Source organism: Dysidea avara, chromosome 12, assembly GCF_963678975.1.
Source record: "Dysidea avara chromosome 12, odDysAvar1.4, whole genome shotgun sequence".
Taxonomy (NCBI): domain Eukaryota; kingdom Metazoa; phylum Porifera; class Demospongiae; order Dictyoceratida; family Dysideidae; genus Dysidea; species Dysidea avara.
The window spans coordinates 6,961,598-6,986,938 of NC_089283.1; the positions used below are offsets into that span (position 1 = coordinate 6,961,598).

General features: G+C 36.1%; 2 protein-coding genes across 3 annotated transcripts in view; both read left to right on the forward strand.

Moving 5' to 3' along the window:
* Positions 1–14,656: 14,656 nt before the first annotated feature.
* Positions 14,657–20,433, forward strand: LOC136241068 (uncharacterized). The gene is made up of 7 exons (XM_066032242.1): positions 14,657–14,792; positions 14,842–15,048; positions 17,378–18,000; positions 18,056–18,111; positions 18,637–18,744; positions 18,901–19,244; positions 19,931–20,433. The coding sequence occupies exons 2-7, from the start codon at positions 14,842–14,844 to the stop codon at positions 20,321–20,323; spliced, it is 1,731 nt and encodes a 576-aa protein (XP_065888314.1). The 5' UTR covers positions 14,657–14,792; the 3' UTR covers positions 20,324–20,433.
* Positions 20,434–24,764: 4,331 nt separating this feature from the next.
* The window catches only part of LOC136240369 (armadillo repeat-containing protein 8-like), a 43,286-nt gene continuing 42,709 nt past the window's right edge, over positions 24,765–25,341 (forward strand). For both annotated transcript variants that reach the window (XM_066031324.1, XM_066031325.1), the window contains exon 1: positions 24,765–24,854. In XM_066031324.1, the coding sequence (XP_065887396.1) occupies positions 24,837–24,854 (18 nt within the window). In that variant the 5' untranslated portion in view covers positions 24,765–24,836. The remainder of the gene's footprint in view (positions 24,855–25,341) is intronic.

Genomic DNA, 25,341 nt, shown 5'->3' on the forward strand with positions numbered 1-25,341 from the left:
GCTGAATTCTCTACAGAGTAACTTGTTCTAGCTGAACTCTAGGTGATTTGCTCTAGCTAAACTCTCTACAGGGTGATTTGTTCTAACTGAACAGTCTACAGGGTGACTTGTTTCTATCTTATATGAGTGATATTTTTACTGGGTGAACTCATTTGTTTGTATAGCTGAACTCTCCACAGGGTACCTTATATATTTCTAACTTAACTCTCTATGAAATGTAGGTTGAACTCTCTATATATAGGGTGATTTATTTCTAGCTGATCTCTCTACAGGGTGACTTGTTTATAGCTGATCTCTCTACAAGGTGACTTGTTTCTCGCTGCTTCCTGAAGACAGACACTATAGTCGTGTTGACAGTTCATGCCATGGTATCACATCAGTGTGAGAGATAAGGAGCATTATTGTAACAGGCACATTTACTCCTCTACGTGGCTGATCAAGCTATTGTGTTTTACAAACATCTAGTTTCTCTAATTTGAATGATCACTATGCTGCTGTAGTGGGACTGATTAGATGTTGCTTGTCATTCTCTCTACCATTAGATGTTTATGTGATTCTCATTCTTCTGCCAGCAATCATGAGAATCCAGTAGCTGAGCTACTGTTGATTTGATCCAGGCAGAGATTGAGCTTTCCTCTGATGATAACAAGTTGTCACAAGTTGTATTTATGGTGCAACAGCAAGAAGGGTTGGTTTTGCATATGGACAACGCACAAAATAACCATGCTCCTCAAATTGGCCAGTCAGTACTTGTCAGTTTATCTGTTTCAATATTTTTGTGAGAAGAATAGTCTGGAAGAGGAGTTGTCTTTACTGAGGGCTTCATGGTAAAGCCCATCGCAGTTTAACTGAAGATAAAACATGTTTACAACACTCCAGAAAACAGGTGGGTGCTAAGCAGAATTTCCATGACTCTTCTGTTAATCTTGACAAATGTAGCTACAATGCTAAAAGGTACTTCCCATAATTGCAGGGGTGGGGGAACCAGGTAGGCAGGGCAGGAAATGCCTACCCAACTTTTAATGAGCCATGTTCCAAGTCCATAAAAAGCAGTCTGGTTGATTTGGTTTTCCAGGATCGCTTTTGGATATTGTCACTCAAGGTACTCTAATAGAACAGTCAGCAATACCCTAATAGAGCAGTCAGTGACTAATATCTATTAAAGTATATTTTTAGAAGCTTTATTATCATTTTTATTGATGTAAAATTGTCTCCAGATTCAATCTCTCAGAAAGCAATTTTTCAAAAAAATTTCTGGGGATTGCCAAACATCTGCAAAATTAATGCTAATTGTGCTTGCACAACTATGATGCTGGTGATAGAGTCATAGAAGTATGATCTCACAGTTGCCTACCCAACTTGTAGATGCTTCCTCTGCCCTTGAATTGAAAATACTTTAGGCATGCTTATAAAAGGGATGGAGTGGTTAAACTTAACAATGTGTTGGCTTGGGTGACTTCACCTATAGCAGACTATTAGCCTGTAATGTGCTTGTGAAAGCATATAATATAGTAAATCAATGATTGAAAACTAGATTTGTGAAGCCTGAGGTCTTTTCTGCTAGCAGATTTTTAACCATTTGAGCCTGCTAGCAGGTAGTTTTAATGGCCCCACAGATCAAACACTTTGGCATTATAACACAAACTTGCAATGGAAGCACTAGATGTAAAATCCTTCTCTGACATTAAAAAGCCTATAAAAGAGGGGAATAGCTCAGCAACCAAGTACATGTTTAAGGAAAAATTCATCATTTTTTTGAGGATTTTGTGTCAATAGTACATACTCTAGCTACTGGTCAATAATTGATTGCAAATTGAATTTTTGCAAATTGTGGGGAATTTACAAATGTTTTAATGCTATCAAGTTGTTTAAAGAGTATTACAACATAATTTATACTGAAGGCTTAAAGGGGTAAGCATCATTGTAGTATGGTTAACTCGTGTTATTTGTAATGTGGGTATGGTATGTACTTACTCTTTAAACAACTCGATAGCATTACAACATCCTTGCCATTCTACAAGCTGGGAATATTAGTTAAAGATGAGAGCTAGTCTTATTGCACATAAATAAGTGTTTCAGCACATTTATATTTGAATATGTGCTGAAACTCTTATGTATGTACAATAAGACTAGTTCTCATTTTTAACTAATGTTTCCCAGCTTGTGGAATGGCAAGGATGCTGAAACACCTCCATCTGAGTACTTCTTCTCACCAAACTCTAACTCGTGATAATAATCATGTGAACATTAATTTGTTCCCTTAGTCTGAGCTTTTATAAAACAAACCCGGTGCTACTGCTATCTCATGAGTTAGAGGAATGCCCTGATCACAGGATAATATCAGATATGTATACCCAAAATTCCTTTGGTCTGCCCACACAGTGTTACATAAATTTATGGTCAAAGATTATCTCTTTCATGTGATACTCAACTGCATGTGCTAAGCTTATCAAGCTAGAGGGTCTGGGGGCATGCTAACCCAGGGAAATGTTTGAAAATACATGCTTTGAAATGGCACATGAGGCTATTAATTTTTGATTGTAACTGCTAAAGCATGACATGTATAATCAATTAACTCAATGCAATGCCATGCAGATGACTCACTGGAACTTAATATTTAAAGACAGAGATGTAATGATTTAGACCAAGCAATGTAATGAGAACAATGACCGCTTTATTAGAGTATTACAATGACTGCTCTATTAGGGTATCTTGTTCTTTTTTATAAATTCAAAGAAGTCTGGCCAATGACAGGCTGGCCAGACCATGGGATCTGGCCCTGACTACAAAGATATTTATTTGTATTATGCAACAACCTGCTAAATGACAGTTGATAGTATAACTTAAAGCATTGCATTTGCATGTGTTGGTAATAACTGTGTGTGTGTGTGTTAGTAGTGAAAATTCCACTGTAGATCCACAGCAATGTTTTCAGCTGTACTACTGCTCATAGTCAGCCTCACCTGTCAGACTGACATGGTAACTTCCACACTAGTAGTAACAACACAGGAAGAATGCAATGATATAATACATGTTTGGCAGGATGGCAGGTGTTTATCAGTGTGTAACAATTCCTTATGTCAAGACTTTTATCCTTTGAGGTATGATTGCAGTGAATATTTGACATCTGGATTTGTAATTACCATATTTGGGTATTGGTATGACAATAACATTTCCCATTGCACACTTAATTGCCCTGAAGAATATTGTGACTTATCTGAAGAGTGGAATAGTCGCTCCCATCCTGATAGGAATGAACAATGTGTACCAAACTGGGGAGGCATTGTCTGTGGAGAATGCAAGGGAAACAACTCCATCATATTTGACACTACGGAGTGTGTTCAAAGTAGCAATCGTAATAATTATGGCAATTTGTGGCATGGGTGGCCATGGCTGTTGGTATTCCTTACCACTTTATTGTACTGGTGTATCTTCATACTGTTATTGGTTGTTGTGCTGAAATTCAAGTTTGATACCTCCATTGGATATGTATATGGGCTGTTATTCTACTACAGTGTGTTAGAAAATGTGGTAAAACAACATGCAGTTGTAACTACTGATTACTCTCAAGTCTCTCCCCAGTGTGAATCATACGATGATGGATACTACACTGCTCCAATTGAGTCTTTAATTCTTTCATCTTTAGGAAGCATTGGGAACTTAAAGCCAGCATTTCTACAACTCATGAAACTTTGCCTTAATACTCAAGTGATAGATCATATCTTTTTTGTCTACACACATCCATTAATAGTTATGTCTATACTAGCTACCATTGCTGTTGCTGCTAAAAAATCTTCTAAACTAACTGAGCTAGTTCGAAGACATTCAAATAGCTTGATTTGCTTGATTCTTTTACTGTCATATAGTTCCATATCCTACACATCTGTGCAGCTATTGAAACCACTAGCAGTTTATAACAGAATTACTGGTAAAACAAAGTGGCATTTATATCTGTCTCCATCTATACCTTTTGCTCACAAATGGCGTGTGTTGTATGTAATATTTGCGGTGTTTTGTGAAGTGATAGTCTCAATTGGTTTACCATTTCTTCTACTGTTCAAGCGATCTTTGGCTTCCAAATTCAATCTCAATTTGACCAGAATAAAACCCATATTGGATCAACTACAAGGATGTTACAAAGATGAATACCGCTGGTTTGCTGCTTATTACTTATTATGTCGACAACTAATAATTTAGTGACCTAGTACTTGACTTTTTGTCATCTTATGAGTTTTACTTTAATACATCCAAACACACGACTTTTTTGGTTATTAGCAATGTCATCATGATGATTCAAGTTTGGTGTCAGCCATACAAGAAAAACAGTTTGAATATTCTGGATAGTGCAATTTTGATGATTTTATTCTATTGTTGCTAGTTATTCATATAATCCTTTTCTACATATCCTGCTTTGGCTTCTTCCACTGGCAATATTTTTATGCTATATGACTTACTCAACTAAGTTGAAGCATGTTCTGATTCCAATTGTCTGTCTTGGTACACTTGGTACCTGTGGTTTCATGGTTGCTTTCCCTATATCTTTAACCGATATGCTGGTTGTTGCCTTAATTGTTGGTCTCACTTCACTCTACTATCTGATCAAGTACATAAAAGAAACTTACCTATCCTACAGGCAAAGATGCAGAGCTGAATATTCAGAAATAAACGATAATAATGATGGTGATGATGGTTGTGAAGAGCTGTATAGAAGGTATTACTTGATGTGTTCCTTCTTGTTAAAATGTGTCTGATATAACATGTTCATATGTATATGTCAATCTTTATAGTTAGACTTCAAAAACACATGCAGGCTTCTACAGAATTTTTTTCCTTAGTATGGTCAAAAGGTTATGATACAAAGCCCTTCAGAGTGTATTACTGATATTTATAGGTGAACGTCTGGAACAGTTAAATGATTCTGTAGTTTTTAGCTCTTAATTTCTTCCAAATTATATAACAACAAAAGGCTTGAGATTTGATAGTTAACCTATCCATGTACCGATTTCCAGCTTCTTCCCGTAAGTGGTTCACCCGACCACACACTGGTCTTAATTTCATGAAAAAATGTTAGTAGGTCTACAACTCTTTACCATTTTATTTCTTTGGTAGAAACCATAAATAATGGATTCCTAAACAGTGAGGTTTTTTCATAGCAATGCTACAGCTGACCTACTATGTAAGTCAGGCATGTGCATGGTTGCATGTTTGTCTGAGGACTCACATACCATTTTGTTCTGGTAAACTTTAGCATGGTTGTATTAACAGCAGTAAATAAAATTCAATTGTTGAAGATTGTATCTCAAGAATTCCTGGAATGATTATGTTCAAATTGGTGGTATAAATACTACTGAAGGTGGAGGAGGAAATAATGTCACTTCCACTGCAAAAGTAAAATTGTTTCATCTTGTAAGGAGATAGTCTCGCGTGTCGCATGGCACAGACCATAATATATTGTAGGCACAGAGGCTTATCGCTTTTGGGATAAGTGCCTGCATCTATAAGTGCCTGTATATAGGCACAGGAGCTTAATACTGAAAGCAACAAGCCCCTGTGTCTATTATACAGTCTCTGCCACACTAGACTAGGTATAGCATGGAGATATAGATACATGTGCATGAAAAATATTATAGCTTAATGGTGTGGCACACTGACTTCACGGCACACTACTTTGTTTATTTCTATGCGTGTATATATATATTGATGCTGCATTATATATCTCAGATATTTTCATACTAGGTTGGATAGTCCCATTACTGATGACAATTGAGAGAACACTTAGATCTGTTGGACATACAGTATTCTGTGTTTATAGTAGACCTACATATCTCTACATTTATATACATTCTGCATGTACACATCTGTTATCTTTGCACAAACCATGTGTCTGCACTGTATGTATGTTGCTTTTTTCTTCATAAATAAATATTATAGCGTGATTGATCTGTGTTATAAAATGAGTGATATTTTGCCAGTCATCTGCTGCCAAACTGAAATCAGTGCACATAGTTGTCACTTGAAATTTGGGTTTATATGAGTAAAGCATGGATTTTAAAGGTGCAATAATATTTGACAATAAAAATGGCACTCACTGCATGGCAATGAAGGCACTTGTTATGAATCGCATTTATCGGTTTAAATTACTGTATAACGTTGCTGTACTTTCTATAATAAATCAGATGTATATATAGTAGTACTTCTTACTATACACGATTTTAAAGAAAATGTGTGTAGAAGTCATAAAGTGCTCAAAATAATATATAGCTTACATACTGGAACTTATAGCAACTTCATCAGCAAGCTCAGATCCAAAAGCTCACCAAGGGAAGTGTCTATATACAGGTCAGTAGATTGTAATGTTAAGAAATGCCAAGAACTATAGAAGTGCTGCATACATTTCCTTTATTTGGATTGTGCATGTTACTTTTGCAGTGAAATTAATACCTTCAGCAGAGTAACTGAAATAGATTAATTGATGGCACTTGTATATATAGCATTGAAATAATGAAAACTAAAAAGATGATTTGGATGTACTTCTGGCAGCTACAATGAGTTTTAAAGCTTATTGTTTTAAGTTTCTAAAGTACTTTAAGGTAATAATTTTGGTGAGACACTGTATCTCAAATCATTTACTCAATTTTCACAGAAAAGTTATCACAGAGCAAACTACTTCTGCAAAATTTGTCACTCAGCTACTACAGTAGGTAGCTATATCAGCCATTACCAGATACACTGATTGTGTGTCTATAAATACTGCAAATATACACACAAAGTAATGACAGGTACTATTATACATGTTTAATGAAGAGCACTGTCTTACTGCCAAAAATCTGTGCTATTTCAGTTCTGCTGGTCTTTATTACTATATAGTCTCTTGAGCCAGATACTATAGTATAGCAAGTAACTGATTCACCTTAACTGACCCCACCCCAATGGAGATTTTTATACTGACAGTATTTTTTTCCTTTTGTGCCTGCTACAGTATGTGTGCTACTTAAATTTTTAGCATGGCAAGTTGGCAACCACACTGTTTCTGATGCCACCACCACCAGCCACTACTGCTTCCACTGCTGTCTTCTGTGAAGCTGCCAGCTATTGGAAATTTTAAAATACTTACGGGTAAAAATAATATGATAATTTAGTGAAATTTTAAATACATGCATGCATGCACAAAGTAGCTGCTCCTGGTTAGCTGCTAACCCTATGTCCTACTGTCTACACTAGTAGCTGTCAGTCTGTGACTTATCATTATCATCAGTACACTTATATAGCACTTGGTAAATCAACACATATAACTATTTCATTTGAAAACATAAGGTGACAATTAAGGCACTGAAACTTGCATTGAATCTTACAGTACAGGAAAGTGTCCAACAGCTAAGTAGCTTGTGAAATCAACAGATGTGCTTAATCTAAGAGTACATGTTTGATTCTGTTGTATGAAGCCAAGACAAGCTCCATGTGGTGGTGACTTATTGAATAAGATGGTCATGACTTAATGATTGAGAAATCACGGTGTCCATTTTGGTATAAAAATAATTAGGCAGCAAACTTTCTATCACCTGCCTGCATGCTGCTCAGCCCTTGAAAATATCTAACATGATCTATAATATCAATGCAAGCTGTGGTCTAAACCTCAAACAAAGAGTTCTGTGAAATTCTCAGTTTCAATCCCTGCATTAAGGATTTAACCCTCAGCACTTGACCACAACACATGACCTATAGGGTAGTTTAATATTATAGAACAAGCGTCAAATGGATGACACATGGGCTGTGCCCCACTTACACACAGTAGACTGCATTAATAAAGTAGTAAAGCCACAGTAGCTAAATATAACTGTTACAAAATCCTGCTAATAAAAATGATACTGAATACAAAATTTTCACAAGTGTATTTGTCAATTAAAAGTGGCTGTTCTCCAGGGGAGATTCAGGAAAAAGCACCCCCCTACATGTATTTTTCATTCTACCAATGTCACAGTCTATGAGATGTCCTTACACAATGTAATTAAGAGTCTTTAACCAATTCCTATTTAAACAGGACAGGAGTAAGAGCCCCACCACTTTTGTTTTAAAATATACTGTAGCTGTATTTACATATCAACAACAAGTGATAGTTCAATAACAAAATAGTGCATGCACTGTAGCTAATAGCAGTGTACATATTTACAGTACAAGGGTGGATCCAGAAATTTGAAAAGGGGCTCAAGGTTCCACTCTGAGTCGAGGTCTGGTCAAATACAGCCTGTATAGCATAGCCAGATACTATAGATATGGCATAGAATTATTGAGGTTATAGTAAAAATTATTATTATTTTTGACTACTGAATCTCATGCACTATACTACTGTTAATAAAAATCCTTCAGACTAATTTGAAGCCTTCTCAAAACATAGAATGTGTTCATACAGCTCTATAATGCCAAATGGTAGTCTTTTCAGAAACACTTCGCTAGATCACTATCTATAATTTCAGTGTTGAATGATTGAAGTTTCAATAAACAGTCTGCTTCACATTTGTAACTTGCAGTACTGACCCAAAAATCTCAAGTAACTATCCAAAATTTCTTAAGGAGAGCATGTACAGATCTAAAAGGCTTATGGCTATTTTCACTTAATTTAGAGTGTGCTTCATACCCCAGTCATTCGACTTCCCTCCACCTGTCTTCCCTAGCCAGCATGAGTTTACATATATGTGACTTACAAATTTATTCAAAAATGAGTTTTTAATTGTTTATAATATTGATGATTTGGCAGTGACTTAAATAATGTTTCCTTGACAATTGCTGGCATCATGTATCAAGAAATTATTGCAAAGTAAAGGTGTGAACCTATTAGAAAACTAATTTATGACAGAACCTAATTTCATCCTCCTGCCGGACTATGTTCCCTAATGCAGGGTAAGAAAAGGGTCTAGACTATACTATACATGCTTTGAGCTGAATCCTCAAAACATTTAGTAACTCATGGATGCAATTACACATGAAATTTGGCTCATTTGTAGTACTGCTTGACCTGCTAAAAATAATTCAAAATCTTTTTGTTCAAATGTCTGACATTATATTTGTGACCAATCAAAATTTTCACAATATGTTTCCTATGGAGGCGCCATATAAGTACAGTGTCCATTACAACCTTTTCCTGAACTTGTAATGTAGCCAAACCATGCTGTCTGTTGTCGACACCTTTGCTGTTACCACTAATCATCTGGTTGGCTGAAATGTTAACTCTGTTGAGAAAAAATCCACTTTTACTGTTTAGCTGTTTTTCAGGATTCAGCTCAACTTGTACATACTATAGTGATAAAAAGATGTGGCTCTTGAACATTGCCAGCTATTCTAGATCTAATGATCACTTCTAATCAGCTTGTAGGGATAACACACTATTTTGCATGAGTATGAAGTAATTTAATTGTATCACATACAGTCGTATACAGACAGTAACCAGATGATCTTTATCATCTCCACATGTAACACAAAACATCTCACTATACACATAATATAGGTGTATAGGTGCACAAGTTATGGCTGTAAATATCGGGCCAAGTTTAAAATTCTAATAGGAAACTAAATTTCATTTACAGCCATAATTATTTTAACAAAGTGAATATTTATCCAGTCACTGGCCTGTGCATTTAGTTAGTCATTTGTGACCGGATCTGTGAAAAGTGGTCTTATAGCCTTTCCAATTGCATGTACTTGGCAATCCATAACTTGACTTGTGAGTATATGGTATATACCAGCCTGAAATTTGGTCACTTTACACTCCTAACATATTTGTTAAACTTACAAAATCGTTTTTACAGTGTAGCACTATTTCAGGATGTAATAATAGATTAATTAAACACACGATGAGTTATGACTCGTCAACTTGGAAATTTGGAAAGGCTATAAGACCACTTTTTACAGATCCGGTCACATTTGTTGTATAAACATTAGAGGTTTCTAAAAATACAATGACCATCTAAATATCAACAGTGTATTATTAAATGCTACCGCTACTTGAGTTGGCTGTAAATCTGATCATTTGTAAACAATGGCTTGGTAGATATAGCATGTAGTTAAGACCACTTATTAACTTCAGATCAGGAAAGTTAACCTAAATCAATGCAGGCTGGCAGTTCATCATCATACAGTGTGATAGTACTGTATAGTAGGGATTGCAAAGGTTTGGGCATGGTCCATGAACAAATATCTCCCAAAAACCAGCCTCACTTTTCCCTGACAACAATGAAGCAGGTAAAATTAAGCCTGAACAAGTGTTCAGATCAACCTAAAACACTTTCAGCAAGTTGCTATGACAACTGGCTTCCTTTATAACGGAAATCATCCATATATAGGGGCTACTTTGATTGTAAAGGTGCCTTTCGAACAGTTCTTGATTTGTAAGGCTGTGTGATTGGTTGAACATAGCTGACAACAAAGCATAATGGATACTTCACTTTTCAGGTGATAATTGATAGCTGGGGTACGCGGCTCCATTTCTTTATGTTGATGCGGTATGCGTGGGTTCACTCGTAATTGCAAATAAAGTTAGCACAAGAAATGGAATTTTCAACTAGAGTAGGGACTATATATAGCACATCAATAAAAAGTACCTGAAACAATCTGGAGTAGTGCATGATATTAAATCACAGTAAATCAATAAGAAATGTGATATCCCAATTAAGATACCATAATGGAAATGCACAGTAGGGATATACTACTTCTTATTGTTTTACTGTGATTTAAAATTGTGCACTACTCCAGCTTGTTTCAGTACTTTTTATTGATGTACTATATTCTCAACTCTTAGACTAGTTGAAAATTCCAATTTTTTGTGTAGCTACTTGTATAGTCAGACATACACTGTTTTATTAGAGTTAGCTGAATGCTCTGTAAAGTATTCTTAATCACGCACTGTCCTAGTTTGTTAGTTATAATTATTCACTATTTCACCACTCCCAGTCCCTTAAGGACTCTATGGTAGGGTTCGATTAAGAATGATTATCAGTGATTAGCAATCATGTACAATAGCAATTATGTAAAACTACTACTATAAGCCTATTATTTACAACTAGCCTAAGTGTACAAAACTCTATAATACATGTGAGCCTGATCAATCATTACACTATTAAGATACTACAGACTCTATCCAGTCTGAATGTAGAAAGGGACTTCATGATTTGTCTGTATGCTAAGTAAGCTTCAGCAGTTCATCAAACTTATATTACTATTAACTTACAAAGGCTAAAGCACTAGGCTTAAGTCTATTATGCTCCAAAATCTTCCTATTATTCTTTCTGGCACTTCTTTTTTTATTCACCTATTATGCTCAAATTTATTCCTGAGTCTACCTATTATTCTCAAATTATTCCCAAAGATGTGTGCCAAATTAGTGTTTTTGTTAGGGTTTTTAAACAAGTGACTGCTCTATTAGAATTATAGACTCGAAATTGACTGCTCTATTAGAGTAAGTGACTGCTCTATTAGAGTATATCGATCGTTTTCACCGTTTTTATACTTGCACTGTTTTGGTAGTAAATTTAAAAGATTTTTACACTGCACCACAACAAGAACTTATAATTTTGTACCAATTATTCTTAGAATTCATCCGATTATTCCGGAATATTCCCCAATGCTTTTCAGTACCTATTATTCCCGAAATTATGCCGGCATAATAGACGCATGCCTATAAAGCACCCTCCCTGGACATTGAGGTTTGTCTTTAGTCACTACCTTTTTCTATGTAAGTGAGTTAATTTATTACTCCCATACAGTCATTAAACATTGAAATACATAATGGTGAAAAACGTGCATGGTGTCATAATAGCAGTAAGACATAGCAATGAAGGCAGTGGATCTAAAACGTAAAATCACAATATGTGACAAAACAAGGCATCCATGCACATCCAATTCTCTGACTTTAACAAAGAGTAGCTTGACTACTCAGTTAAATTATTTACCTAAAATTTTCATACAATTCTTCCATAGCATTGTAAAATTACAGATCAAAATTTGAAACTGATTGCATACTTCTACATTGAGTTATGGTCCTTCAACGTCATAAAACTGGATGTGTGTGGAAGCCTTGTTTTATCAAATTTGGTCACATTTGTGCCTAAAAGGCATGCATTTTGCAACTCAACAACTTGACCTAACCTTATATCCAGTGATCAATTATAACTGAAGACATAAGTTAATGTTAGTGGCTGCCATTTAAATCACATAAAATCAAAGGTCAAAGCTTTGATAGCAATAGCAGCACATCTACAGCTTGAACGTATACGTAGTTAGACTACTTTTGGCATACTTCATTGATCAGTGCTCAGCTGAACAACAACTACTCCACACTATATATTCCTGAACCTTAATAACAAGATGTAGCTTTTGCAAGTCTTTTAGTTAAGTGTCACACCTTCTATTAGGCCAGGCCAAAGTAATTCACAGTTTATCGTCACCGCCCGCATGGGATTTTAGGAATAGAGCAATAATTTCATAATTCATTATTTCTCACGTGATAATCATTGCTTACGCTTCTGAGCTCGTTTTTTTATATTAAAACATGGTGTGTGCAACAAACGTGATGATTATTCCCAGCCTGGACTCGTTAGTACCTTCAATAAATGGATTTCTAAAGAGAGATTGCATAAACGAATAGCTAAGTATTAACAGTGACGTAATCAAATAAGCTCTGCAATCATTGTTAAAGTAGCTAGCAACTGTGTAAAGCTACTTTTTAAATGTTTTTCCATGTTAAAAACATTATGAAATATGAAAAATGACCTCCCTCCCGCATGACTTTTTCAAATATCCCGGACGATAAACTGTCAATCAACTTGGCCTGGCCTTACTATGCAATTTAGACCATCCTGGCATCCGAGGCCCCAACTTTGAGTAGATATCATCATTTCTAACTGGATGCAGTCAAAGAGTAGTATGTAATGGCTGTGTGTCAGACCCAGTAAACATCACAAGTGGTGTCTCTCTCTTTGGACCGTTATTTACATAAATGATCAGCCTATAACTGTGTATCTTCATGCTACAACATGTTTGCTGATGACTGCTTATACTTTCCAGGCAGCAGCACCTTAGCTTTAAAAAAAGAAACTTATAATCATGCAAGTGTGAAATATAATATGATGGCTGTCTGTTCTTGGGCTCCCCATATGAAATACAATATTCAGTTCAACAAGCAGCAAGATTTTTCAATAAAGGACTACCACCTCATGCACAAGTAGTGTAGCCGAGATGATTAGTGAAATAGCCTTAACCATCACAGAGATATATACCATCAGGCTACAAAAGGTGTACAAGATAAATAATTTAAAATTGTAGGTCTAAAACTACTTGATTACATTACTCATAACCGTGGAATAGTGTGATTTTACAGTATCGTACAGGAGTTTCGGACCATGTATTGCTCCACTAGCCACCCCCTCAAGATTATAATGAGAATTTGGCATAGCTAGTAACAAACATTTAGAAAACTGAGTATAGATATAGGTCAATTTGATATCTAAAATTTAAGCAATAAAAGTAAAATTTATCATACAAAAACGCCACAGCTATAGCAAGAAGAAGCATAAGTAGGTTGGTTGCTCTGTAGTATTACTGTACTGAACAAGGGAAGCTCCAGGAATTTCAGTGACAGGTTTCCAAATTTTTGCTCTATGCACACTTAAATATAGGAGTGTGTGGCCCCAGTGAAAATTATCCAGCTACTATTCTGAGATTCAGTCTGGTAACAATAAAATCTTTATGTGAAAAATCTTGACGTTTTAATAATTTTAGCTATTTTAATTGGTCTTGTACCTTTTTCTGCTGGCACAGAGAAGGCCAAGAGTATGTGAAGTTTGAAGCATACAACTGACATGGATACCATTCTGAGGGTCTGGGGGCATTCCCCCAGGAAATTAAAACTAATTTCAGGTTATAATCACTAAATCGAGACATAATTTTATGGTGTTGGTACAGGTAAACTAACTTTTAAAAACTACAAAACGTGACTGCTCTATTAGGGTAGTTTACAGAGAGAGATGAACCATCATATTGAACAATGAGACATACAAATGCCGGCATAAAACTACATAAATGAATCCTTGGTCACATGCTCTTTTAGAGGATTCAATCAGAACCTTGATTACCTTTACAAATCAGCGCAAAGTTTTGAATGCTTAAATTAGGTCGAATATAGTTAATCAGTTTGCTCAGAAACCCCCATGGGTCCACCCCATCTCCTGAGTGCTGATTTGTCTGGAAGATCTCCACCTTAAAGCTCGTACTTTAGCTAGACCTTCACGACTTTAATCACCACTCCCAATTTCATTTTCTTTGTAAAAGCTGTCTTTCACTCGCACGCATGAGATCTGACTGAAGCATGATACCTTTAGGCACACAGGAACCACTTAAATCACGTGCAACATAAGTGATAAGAATGTGCTACGCTACAAAGTTTTAACAACTTACAAATAAGATTCAGTAGGTATGGCCTTATGTGTATTATACTATAGGTATATGCGATTTAAATTAATTTTCAGGTCTGACGTAGCGATTGTTGCATGATGTAGCTAAATTGACCGAGAATATTAATTATTTAATAATTGACGTCACAGACTACATTGTGCCGTATTCAGTAGTTTAGCCTTTGCTTTCGAACTCAGTCAGGATTTTATTCGTCTATCTGAGACCTGAAAATTAAATCACATACCTATAGTATGAACCAAATGGTGATTTTCGACAGATTGTCTACCTAGTTTACAGAGTATTTTCTCAGTTTACAATCCAAAGCCGAGTCCTCAGTGCCACTGAGCTGCAAGGTATATATAATTAGTTATAGCTAGTTGTTTCGCTACCTTATAGCTATAGATGGAATTATGGACGGTGGTTACCTGGCTTTCACTCAAAATCACTGTAAATCAGAAGAAAGCAGAAGTAATCTTTGTTACTTGTGTATTTATATTGGTCTTCGGTTGCTTTTGCATCCCCATCATTATTTATGCCACAAGCAGTGATGTGACTCCAATTACAGAACTTGGAATAATTGAGCTTGAGATTGATAACTGTCTTCAGCAGGTTAGCTACATATGCAGTTCATTTAACAGCCCGGCACAAATACATCATAATAAATGATGCATAGATATGAGGCATATAAATATAGCTATACAGTGGTGGGTTTCTGTATTCAGTCGAAGCTCCATTTGTCTAAGTAGCAGTCTAACCAAGGAGTCTAACTCAATAGCTGTGTCACTGACTTGTTGACAACTTTCATAGCAAACATCCTACCACTATATATACATTACATTTCAGTATAGCATACCTTTATTAAACATAGCTTATTATAATACCTAACACATATAGCTCAATAGTGTAAAGTAGCCAATCTCTAAGCTTCTAAAACCATATAATTTGTTAGAGCATGAGGCTCCAAGATAATAAGTTACTGTATAATAGCTATTTCAGTCATCCGCTTTTTTGTACAGGAGATGTGCAATACCAGGCCTTCATGACTAATTTGTGACTAGAATTACATTATTACATACCCATTGGGTGTTTCTATGTTATATGAACATTCAGCTTGTTTTGATGCCACAACATCCTCAATTCTTTGCATATAAATTTCATTATTATACACACTATACAATATTTTGCTATGTTATTTAATTTGCAGTTTCAGTGTTTATTTATTACCAGGTATGTACTTACTATTTATCAATAGGCTTAACAGCATATTGTGTATGCAAGGGTAGAATGACAAGGGGAATGTATGCAGATTATATACAAATTTTTGTGTATCGTATACGCTGAGGTCTGGAAGCATACTGTGCTGCCAACCTAACAAAGAGTATAAGACCATATGGTAGCATCTAATAATGCTATGCTAGCACCTATATGTACCATATAGTACTTTTATGATAGTAGTGTATAAAATTAAAGTTATAATTACTACCAAAACCACTAAAACTACAGAAGTTGTATATAAACAGTTATTGAGTAGGCTTAATTACGTAAATAATTATAGCATTGTGGCTATAGTTATGTATAGCTATGTATATATGGTTCCCCACCATGACTTAATTATGTAGCATGCATGCAGGAATAGAATGAAGAGTATTGCTTGCATTGTTTCCTTTTTAAAATCAGATTCTTTCCTACATTCCTTTGTTCAAAGCAATGTCAAGGATATACTGGATCAATTGTTTTTTAAAATATTCCCTAAATTGTTGTAAAAGGTGAAACATACTTTTAATGATTTAATTAAACACATATACCAGGCACAATTAGTACTGAATAAAGCCCACAATTGAAAGTTGCAGATGCCTAAGTGTGCAGTGCATAATAACTATATACAACTGCAAGTCATGTCATGTATTACCATTAAGAAACATTATGCTGCCTAATAACCATTATATCATACAGTAATGAAAATCTGGGCTTTTTTGGTCAAAAATAATACCAGCCTCACATGGTGCCCTCAGTTGGCAGTATTGGTTAGGTATAGCCAAGTCCAAAACTGCCTTCAGTACAACCTGAAACACTTCCAAAAAGTTGCTACAAAAATGATGGAATTTTCTACTGCCCGTCTCAGACTGATGGACAGATGGACAGTCTGACTGGTTGAATGACTGACTGACTGACTGACTGACTGACTGACTGACTGACTGACTGACTGACTGACTGACTGACTGACTGACTGACTGACTGACTGACTGTCTGACTGACTGACTGACTGACTGACTGACTGACTGACTGACTGACTGACTGACTGACTGACTGACTGACTGACTGACTGACTGACTGACTGACTAATACTTTCGGACAAATGTAATTTGATAATGACTAAGGATACAGGCTTCACTGTTGTGCCTTTTGGCATACCACAGTACAGTACAATGCATTATTCATGGACTTACCTGTGTCCTCCTTTGTGTCCCATTTATCTTTGCTATGTTTACTTCTTTTGTAACATTATTATGACTGGTGAACCCGTGTGTACCACATTAGAATGGAAGGAATGGTTCCAGGCTTATTGTTTTTGTCTGAACAAACACCCCAACATTCAATCACTGAATTAATGAAGTGGCTATTATAATTATATTCATTTTCAGCTGTGTTAAACAGCATTACAGAAGAACCTCTGCAATCAATCCAGTCACAGTGAAAAACTCAGGCAATTCCCGTCAAATGCAGGGAAGCCATCTCATAGCACTACTGCAAATTGTGTTGTCAGGACTGCTGTGTGTGCATGCATACGTGTTTGCATGTGCATACACGTGCATTACAAACAGGCAAACCATAAGATCTATTATATATAGTCAACACATTCATTGTGTCATGTATGTGTACTGTGCATAAATCTACAATACTTATGGTATATTGAGCATGCATATGCATACCATTACAGTCATCTACCACAATTGGTTCACAGCAGATATCCATATACAATGCGAGCTGTTCTCAGTATGATGGTGTGTGCAATGGTTATCTGTCACTTTTAACAGACACTAACAACACTGTAACCCGCACTATGTATTACAGTGCTATAAGTGAAGAACAAGTTTCAGAATTTTTTGATTTGCTTCAAGGATTATCTGGCTTAGTCAGTGAGGAATGCTCTGCTGCTGTAATGCCATTTGTCTGTCAATATGCCTACCCTCCATGTGATCGTAATGGTAGTCCACTATTAATAACTAAAGAACAATGTGTTAATATTCGTGATGATGTGTGTGCTAATGAGTGGAGGATTGCAATCACTACAGAATTTGGAGCATTATTACCCACCTGTGAAGCAATCAAGAGTGAGAATAATTTTAGCTCTGGTGTAACTGTGAACACTTCTGAGCCTCTGAAGTGTCACTATCAATTTGGAGAGTACTGTGGCCTGTGCTTACCATTGTGTGGATCATTCTCACTTTATAGTGTTCAACTTAAATTTGCTATTAGAGGCATTATAATATTTTCATGTGCTGTTGGAGTCATTGTGGGAGGCATTATAATAATTGCTGCAGTGTTAAGGTGGAAGAAAATGTATGTAACATATTGCTGTATGTATATATCTAGAGATATTTACAATTCCTTACAGGTTAGTGTTTCCACAAATGTTAGCAGTGTGTACCGTTATTGGAATAATCATTTTAGGTAAGCTTTGCAGGGTGAGTAAAACATAAAGGTTGTAAACACATACATTTTCAAGTGAAATGATATTAAATACACTGTACGTATCTATTTTGCAGTGTGTTGTGCTGCAAACAAAGCCAACATGCCACATATTAACAACAATTGCACATACTTGGCTTATTGACCCATTCTCCAAATTGGGTAGAGCAGCTATGTACCATGCAAACTTTAGTGAAACCATTTCAGACATTCTCAGTGTACAGACAACCAAGTATCATTTTCCTTTTTACTATGGTTTACTACTCTGTTGCATTGTATGTATATTCTATTAGTCAAATAGTGTATTAATGCTTTTCAGTCCCTGTGGTATCATTGTGCTGGCTCAGGCTGAGGACATTAAAGGTATTTAACTAGCATGGCTAGACTTGCAGAAAAGCACCAAATTAACAAACCACACCCATCCCAATCTATATGTCATTAGAGCTTCCTGCCAAAGATGAAAACAAATATAATGTTGCTTATATTGAATCATTTATATTCTGATAGGTGTATTTGTCATGATTAGCTACCTTGGAGGACAAGAGAGACTATACTGTAGCCATAAAACTGTGCACTTGTCTATTCTAGAGCCATCACCATTTACTGAGATTGCAGGTTAGCTGTACATACATACATACAGGTGTAGCCATAGCATTGGCATTTTAGTAGTAATGTCTCCAATATTGCATTACTTATTTTATTACAAACAACAATGGTCAAATGACTATTAGTTAAATCATTTTCCTGATTGTATTTTATATTTGTTTATAGGGTTTGCTTTTCAGTTCGGACTGCTGTTTATAGCTATTACTTGGTTCCTTCATGTGTTTCACCTGTTCCAGGGATTGGCATTCCCTTTTTGGACATCAAAGTTTTTCAGTGAAGCAGGACGGAGATGGAAACTATGCATATTGGAGGTTTTGGGAGCTATATTGTTTAGCAGCACCGGCCCAACAATAGTAATGTTGATATCAGAGTACAGGCTTGGAAGATTTCCTCCATTATTTCCACGACCAAATAAGAAATTAATATTATACACATTTCTTTTGCCTCTCACAGTTTTACTGGCCATTGGAGTAAATTTGACCTTCTTCTCTTTTTGGACAATACATAAGGTATAATTATGGTGAAATATTAAGAGCACATATAGCTACATAATTTGCATGCAGCATAGCAGATGATACTATAAGGCCAGTGTAGGTCACTCCAAATAAATTCATCATTCCTGTCCTCCACCCAAGAGTATTTCATGCAGGTGGGAGGGCATATTATTTATTCCCCAAACACTTATATGTTTTTGTAGTTAACAAAGGGTCGTCATATATATATAGCATGGAGCCTCTTTAATTCAATACTTTGGGACCAAGGATCTCAGAAACCATCCTTTGTAGAGACGTTAGCATCCTTTATTTTAAGATCTCTTAAGAGATGTTCTGCACCGTCTGTGTTACTTCGAGTTAGATACAATATGTGCCCGGATTTGCAAAAAGGTACCTTTTTCACACACAATATTTGACCCATTTTTTGAATGTTGAAACTTCATAACTTTTCGATCATTTCATATAATTGCTTGCAATTTTTCAAGAGTGTAGCTACAGTATCTGGCTGCATTTTGAAACCTAGAGCAAGTTAATCAGTGTAATAAGGAGTCAAGTGTTACACCATTTTGTGTGCTGGTATGTAAAATGTGTGGAAAAGGTACCTTTTCGCAAATCCGGTCACATATATAGTTAAACTTCTGACAACATAATATGAATGTGTATATGGTCTGTATAACTTAAATTCATAATATTCTTTACAGACTAGTGGTTTGTTCAAAAGAGAAAGAGGAAAGGGAATATGTGGCATTACATTCAGTGTGCCACAAGTAAAGATCCTTCTGTTGCTTGGCTATGTCATTGTGTTTGGGATAACATCACTTTTAGCCATAAGTATTGATGTTAGCAATGCTGATGCTCTGATAGATGACTTGTATAGATATTTTGAATGTAACCTATTTGGTTATAATCCTGAGTGTGAAAGTATCCGAACAGAATTTGAAAAACATTTATCCCCTGGACTGATCAGTTCAATTTATGTGCAGTTGGCATTGGTCTCATGTATGCACTTGTTGTTTGTCATTCAAGCTCAAGATGTCAAGAGGGCATTGCAGTGGATAAGAGAATGTAGAATTCTCAAAAACACATTGAAATGAAGTTCACATATTGTTTTAATGCATTACATGCGGCTAAGTTTGGTAGATGTGTAACTCCGTTGTATAAGATGCATACTGTATATGCAATGTATATATACTTGTAAATATTACTGCACAATTAAATTTCAGTTTCCATTATAAGGTTTCTACGTAATCAAGTCCAGCCATGATACTAGATATATTAATAGTTCACTAGCTAGTAAAGCAGCTTGTTATGACCCTTGTATGTATATATTGTAGGTAGTACATTGCTAAGCATTACTGAATTCCAACTCTATGGCTACAATTATGCACAGTCAATGAAGTCTGCTTTAATATGTATGCCCATAATGATATGTTGAAAGTTATAACATACTGAGACTTGAAATGATAGAAAACTAAACCCACATGCATACGGCTGTATGTAGCACTGTTTTCTATATAATATTATAGCTATACAATTTATTATAGAGGGCCTAAGAGAGACTGAAATAATAAGCTGTGGATAGTTAAAGTGTGCAATTTTCACCAATGTACTTTGCAAAGACTTAACTGTAACAGCAGGCTATCGTACAATAAATCAGTGTTCTAAAATTTTAAAATTGCACAGGCAGGAGAGTTGATATATATGCGCAAACTACTTGTCATCCAAGATATGCATATTGTAATGGTATAGTGAGATCAAGGGTACATAATAAAAAATAAAATGAGTGTCCTACTGGAATAGACTCCCAAAACGCACTGAGCCATGTGATGATGCAACAAGCTGTATATTCACACAACATGTTAAATGCTTTGATCTACAACATGAAGGGCACAACTCAAGAGAGCCTATAAGTGTTAAAATAAAACAAGAATATTCTAAAGTTTACTGGTAACTTGACTCAGTGTGTTTGTAAGGGCTATATTGAGAGTTGGACACTCTCTCTATTTTTTTATTACTATTATGTACCCTTGGTGGGATATTATTTCCAGTATATTGTAGAACTTCTCTACGACAAAAACCATTATGGAATTCATTTTTCTTGTTTGAAAATAGGTGTCATTATTTCAAAGGGTACAGTATAAGAACCACTGCTGTTGAAATGTACTTTATAAAGAGGCTATAATTAGCAAGATATTTTGTGAAAAATCATCAATATTTCTATTTTTAGATATCACCCACCCCTATAATTACATGTAGTACTCATTCATATATTACTTCCTAAATTCTGACTTTTAGCTGGGTAGTTCTTTTGGGACATACTAGGACTAGAGAGAATTAGGTATTGAAAGGCTAAATTCAGTGACAGTTCAGTCAATAAAAAATAACACACATTTTTAGGTATATAGGAATTCAAGTTCAACTAGACATGGATGATGTCTGGCAAAAGTATGCATAACGATCATCTGTGTCTAAATGTCAAAGTGAATAAGTGAATATGGATGAGAAAACCAATTTATTTTTTACCGATGCCTGAATGCATGCTCTCTCAGCAGGAGCAGTGGAGCAGGCCAAAGAGCATAAGGGACAACACTGACAATGAAATTTACTGAGAGCATCCAGTTGAAGCAAAAATTTAAAACAGATGGATGTTATCAATGGGCTTGCCTCCAGGAATATTTTCATACTTTAGAGGTTCTGAGAGTTTATTTTAGATTATTACACTATGCTGTTGCAATTAATGAAGTAGTTACCAGTGGCGGATCCAGCATGGGGCATTTGGGGCAAATGCCCCCCTCCACCTTGTGGAGGAGCCAGCCATGCTTCTGATTAAAATAGCTAGCTACTAAACTTTGCGTCAAGCCAAGATCAGTTAATCAACACATGAAAATATGCACATTTTACTATATTTAATACAAATTCACCTGAAACTAAAGGGTACCAAAGTCAAACTAACAGTGAAATTGCCATCCAGCACCTTCGTGTGTACTAAGCGCCTCTAAAAATAATTAACGTGTTGTTGGTTTGAAGACATTCAGAGCCTTTTGAACAGCTTTTATGACTTCACAACCATCCAAAAAGGCCAAACTGGCAAAAATCAACTGTGAGACACTACTAAGAGGTGATTATTTTCTACTTCAGAAATGCAGCACTGAACAACTTGGCCTGTTTGTGCCCCTCCCCTTGCCAGCTCCTGGATCCGCCCCTGGTTACTTACTTATAAAAGTGACTGTTCTATTAGAGTGATTGACTGCTCTATTAGAGTATCTCTATATTGCCTTACAAACACTGAATAAATGACTTAGAGTGTTTAATTTAGCTTGATATTGTGACAAATTTGAGTTATTTAGTAAACTGTAGATAAATAGGCTTTTGCTACTGAAAATTTGAACTTTAATACTGATGTTTTGGACCTTTTAACTGATTTTTTCAAGAAGACCGTTCTTCATGTCCCCAAATCCTCCCTGCTACAAGTCTGGGATTACACTATGACATAACAAAATGAATACTGTACATGAATATTCAGGAAATCAGCATGCATTTTTTCAACAAGTTTTAAAGTTCCAGTGTCCTTCAGGACAACTATAAGTATTCACTGGACCTTGATATGTACCATTCACACAATTGGGACCATAAGAACACCAACCACAACCAGCACTAACACACTCCTCACAACTATTACGTTTTGTCTCACTGTTGCACAGTGAACAGTCTCCTTCTATATACAATGGGAGAGGACACTCAAATGGATTGTCATTATATTTAATGGCAGTATTGACATATCTGAAGAAGTATTCCAGTCCATTCCCAACTGATGATAACATGTTGCGCCATAGGTCCGATAACTGTACATGATTGACATTATTTCTTAACTTGTCAAATTCTGAAGGTATTTCTCCAATTAGTGAATTAAAAACTAATATAAGGGTAGTGATATTAGCTAGTTTACCTATGCTGGGAGGCAGTCTGGTTAAATGATTGTAACCAAGTGAGAGGACTTTAACATTGTGCAAGTTTCCAATTGTTTCCAGGATCGGCCCAGTGAAATTGTTAGTAGAAAGTTCAAGCTATACAAGACTAGTACTAGTCACTGAAAAAAATACATTCTGGGATGACACCAGTTAAATATAAGCAAGGTCTAGGTATTGAAGTTGAGTAAGCTTACACAGTGAGGGAGGTATTTGATTTCCACTTTCATGAGAATTACGTACTATTCTTAATACTTGCAGTTGCTGCCAGTACTCACCAATGAAGTCAGGAATTGGTCCAGTAGCACACAGAAAAACAGTCTGCAGTGAGAACAAACTTCTCCATGAACTAGGTATTGGAGGGCAAAGAGTATCACCATCTCTGTATGCAGTCTATAGTAGATTTAGACTAACCAACTGATGGAGATTCCCATAGTTTTCTGGAAAATTACCAGATATTTTATTGTCAGGGAAGATCAACTGTTTTGGACTAGCACACTTTCCAATATCATCTGAAAGTGGACCAGTCAAATAATTGTGATTGAGAACTAAATTTTCCAGCTTTGGAGTGTTCCAAGTTGTCGGAAAATTTCCTTGTAAATAAGCTGTCTGAGGCATAACAATTCTGTAAATTGTTATGTAAAATAAAATCCTATTTATAGCTTCATAGGTAAGTTACACTGCCTCATGAACATTTTGACTGCTTTATTAGAGTAATCGACTGCTCTATTAGAGTATCTCGATCTTGTATGCAATTTCTTGAAGGGAGGGGGGGCATTTACCCCAAATGCCCCATCTTGGATCCGCCATTGGTATACTAGTGAGCCCCCCATACATGTAACTAATGCCGAAGTGTTCTAGTGTCTGCATTGAAAACATCTCATTAGGATAATAGACTATTTTGTTAGAACTAATTGTCAGATTACGGAGGTGCTTCATTTCAGCTATTGTATTGGGCAGAGATAGTAAATTGTGACCAGGCAGATATATTCCGGATACGTAGTAAACGGACTGATCCTGCACACAGGTCATTCCGTACCACTGATCCAAACAGGGGTCACTGCCACTGTTTCCTCATCCAGTCCAGTTTGATCTACTGTGATTATTATTATTATTATTATCAAATTTACCACAAAGGAAGGCATACACAAAAGGCAAAGCCTGTACAAGGTTGTCAGCCACAAAAAAGAACACTACAACTACAAAAATATACAACAAACAAATAATTACAAAACTGCACAACAATACAAAAACATCAATTAACACACACATAATGGTATAATGAATGCCGGAAGGATTTTGGATTTGGATCAGAATTCCACAGAAAGACAGTGTTAACAAAGAACGAATAACGACGAGAGTTGATGGTTGACTGTGGTGGGTTTATTAGTATCATCAGTAGCGTTGTACTATCTGTTGGGTCAGTTACCGGATCCATCTTACCCTCCACCGCCAAAACTTTGTTCAAAAGCAATACACAGAGCATCGAGGAACAAAGGTGAAGACATTTTAAAGCTCCTTGACACATCTTACGACACGCCTACATAAGCTTGCGTAACTTTTCATTCATATCTGTCTCACGTGAGTTAGTTCTAAATAGTGCCAACTAAAACTGTGTTTCTCGTTGTTTGAAAGCCTAAGGATGTCCTCTTATAACGAAGTGAGTGTGTTTTATTGTCCATCTATACTACTCCTTTGCTTATAATTGCAGTACTTTATACATTGCACAATGTATTGATCGATCCATTTTGAGCTGCCCCATACTTCTACAAGATCTCATCCCGTATCTATTCGGCCTGTCGCACTTATATCAATTCTTTTCGCTATTCGTTCTTTGTTAACAACCCATTTTTGTGGAACGCTATACCTTATACCATCTTAAAGATGAAAAGTCATCCTTATTCCGTTTATGCACCTATCAATGTCACGCCCCACCTACCCCAGGTCGGGCAGCAGGTGGGGATTTGTAGGGGATTTGTCACCCAAGCTCATCCCCAGGGTAGGGGCATTTGCAACACGAATATCCGTACTTTTCCATACTGTTGTGATTCCCGGGATAATTAGTAGGGGATTCGTAACTCAAAGTTGTCCCCAGGGGTGGGGAATTTGCATTCTCACATTTGCAAATCCCCAACAATCCCCACCTC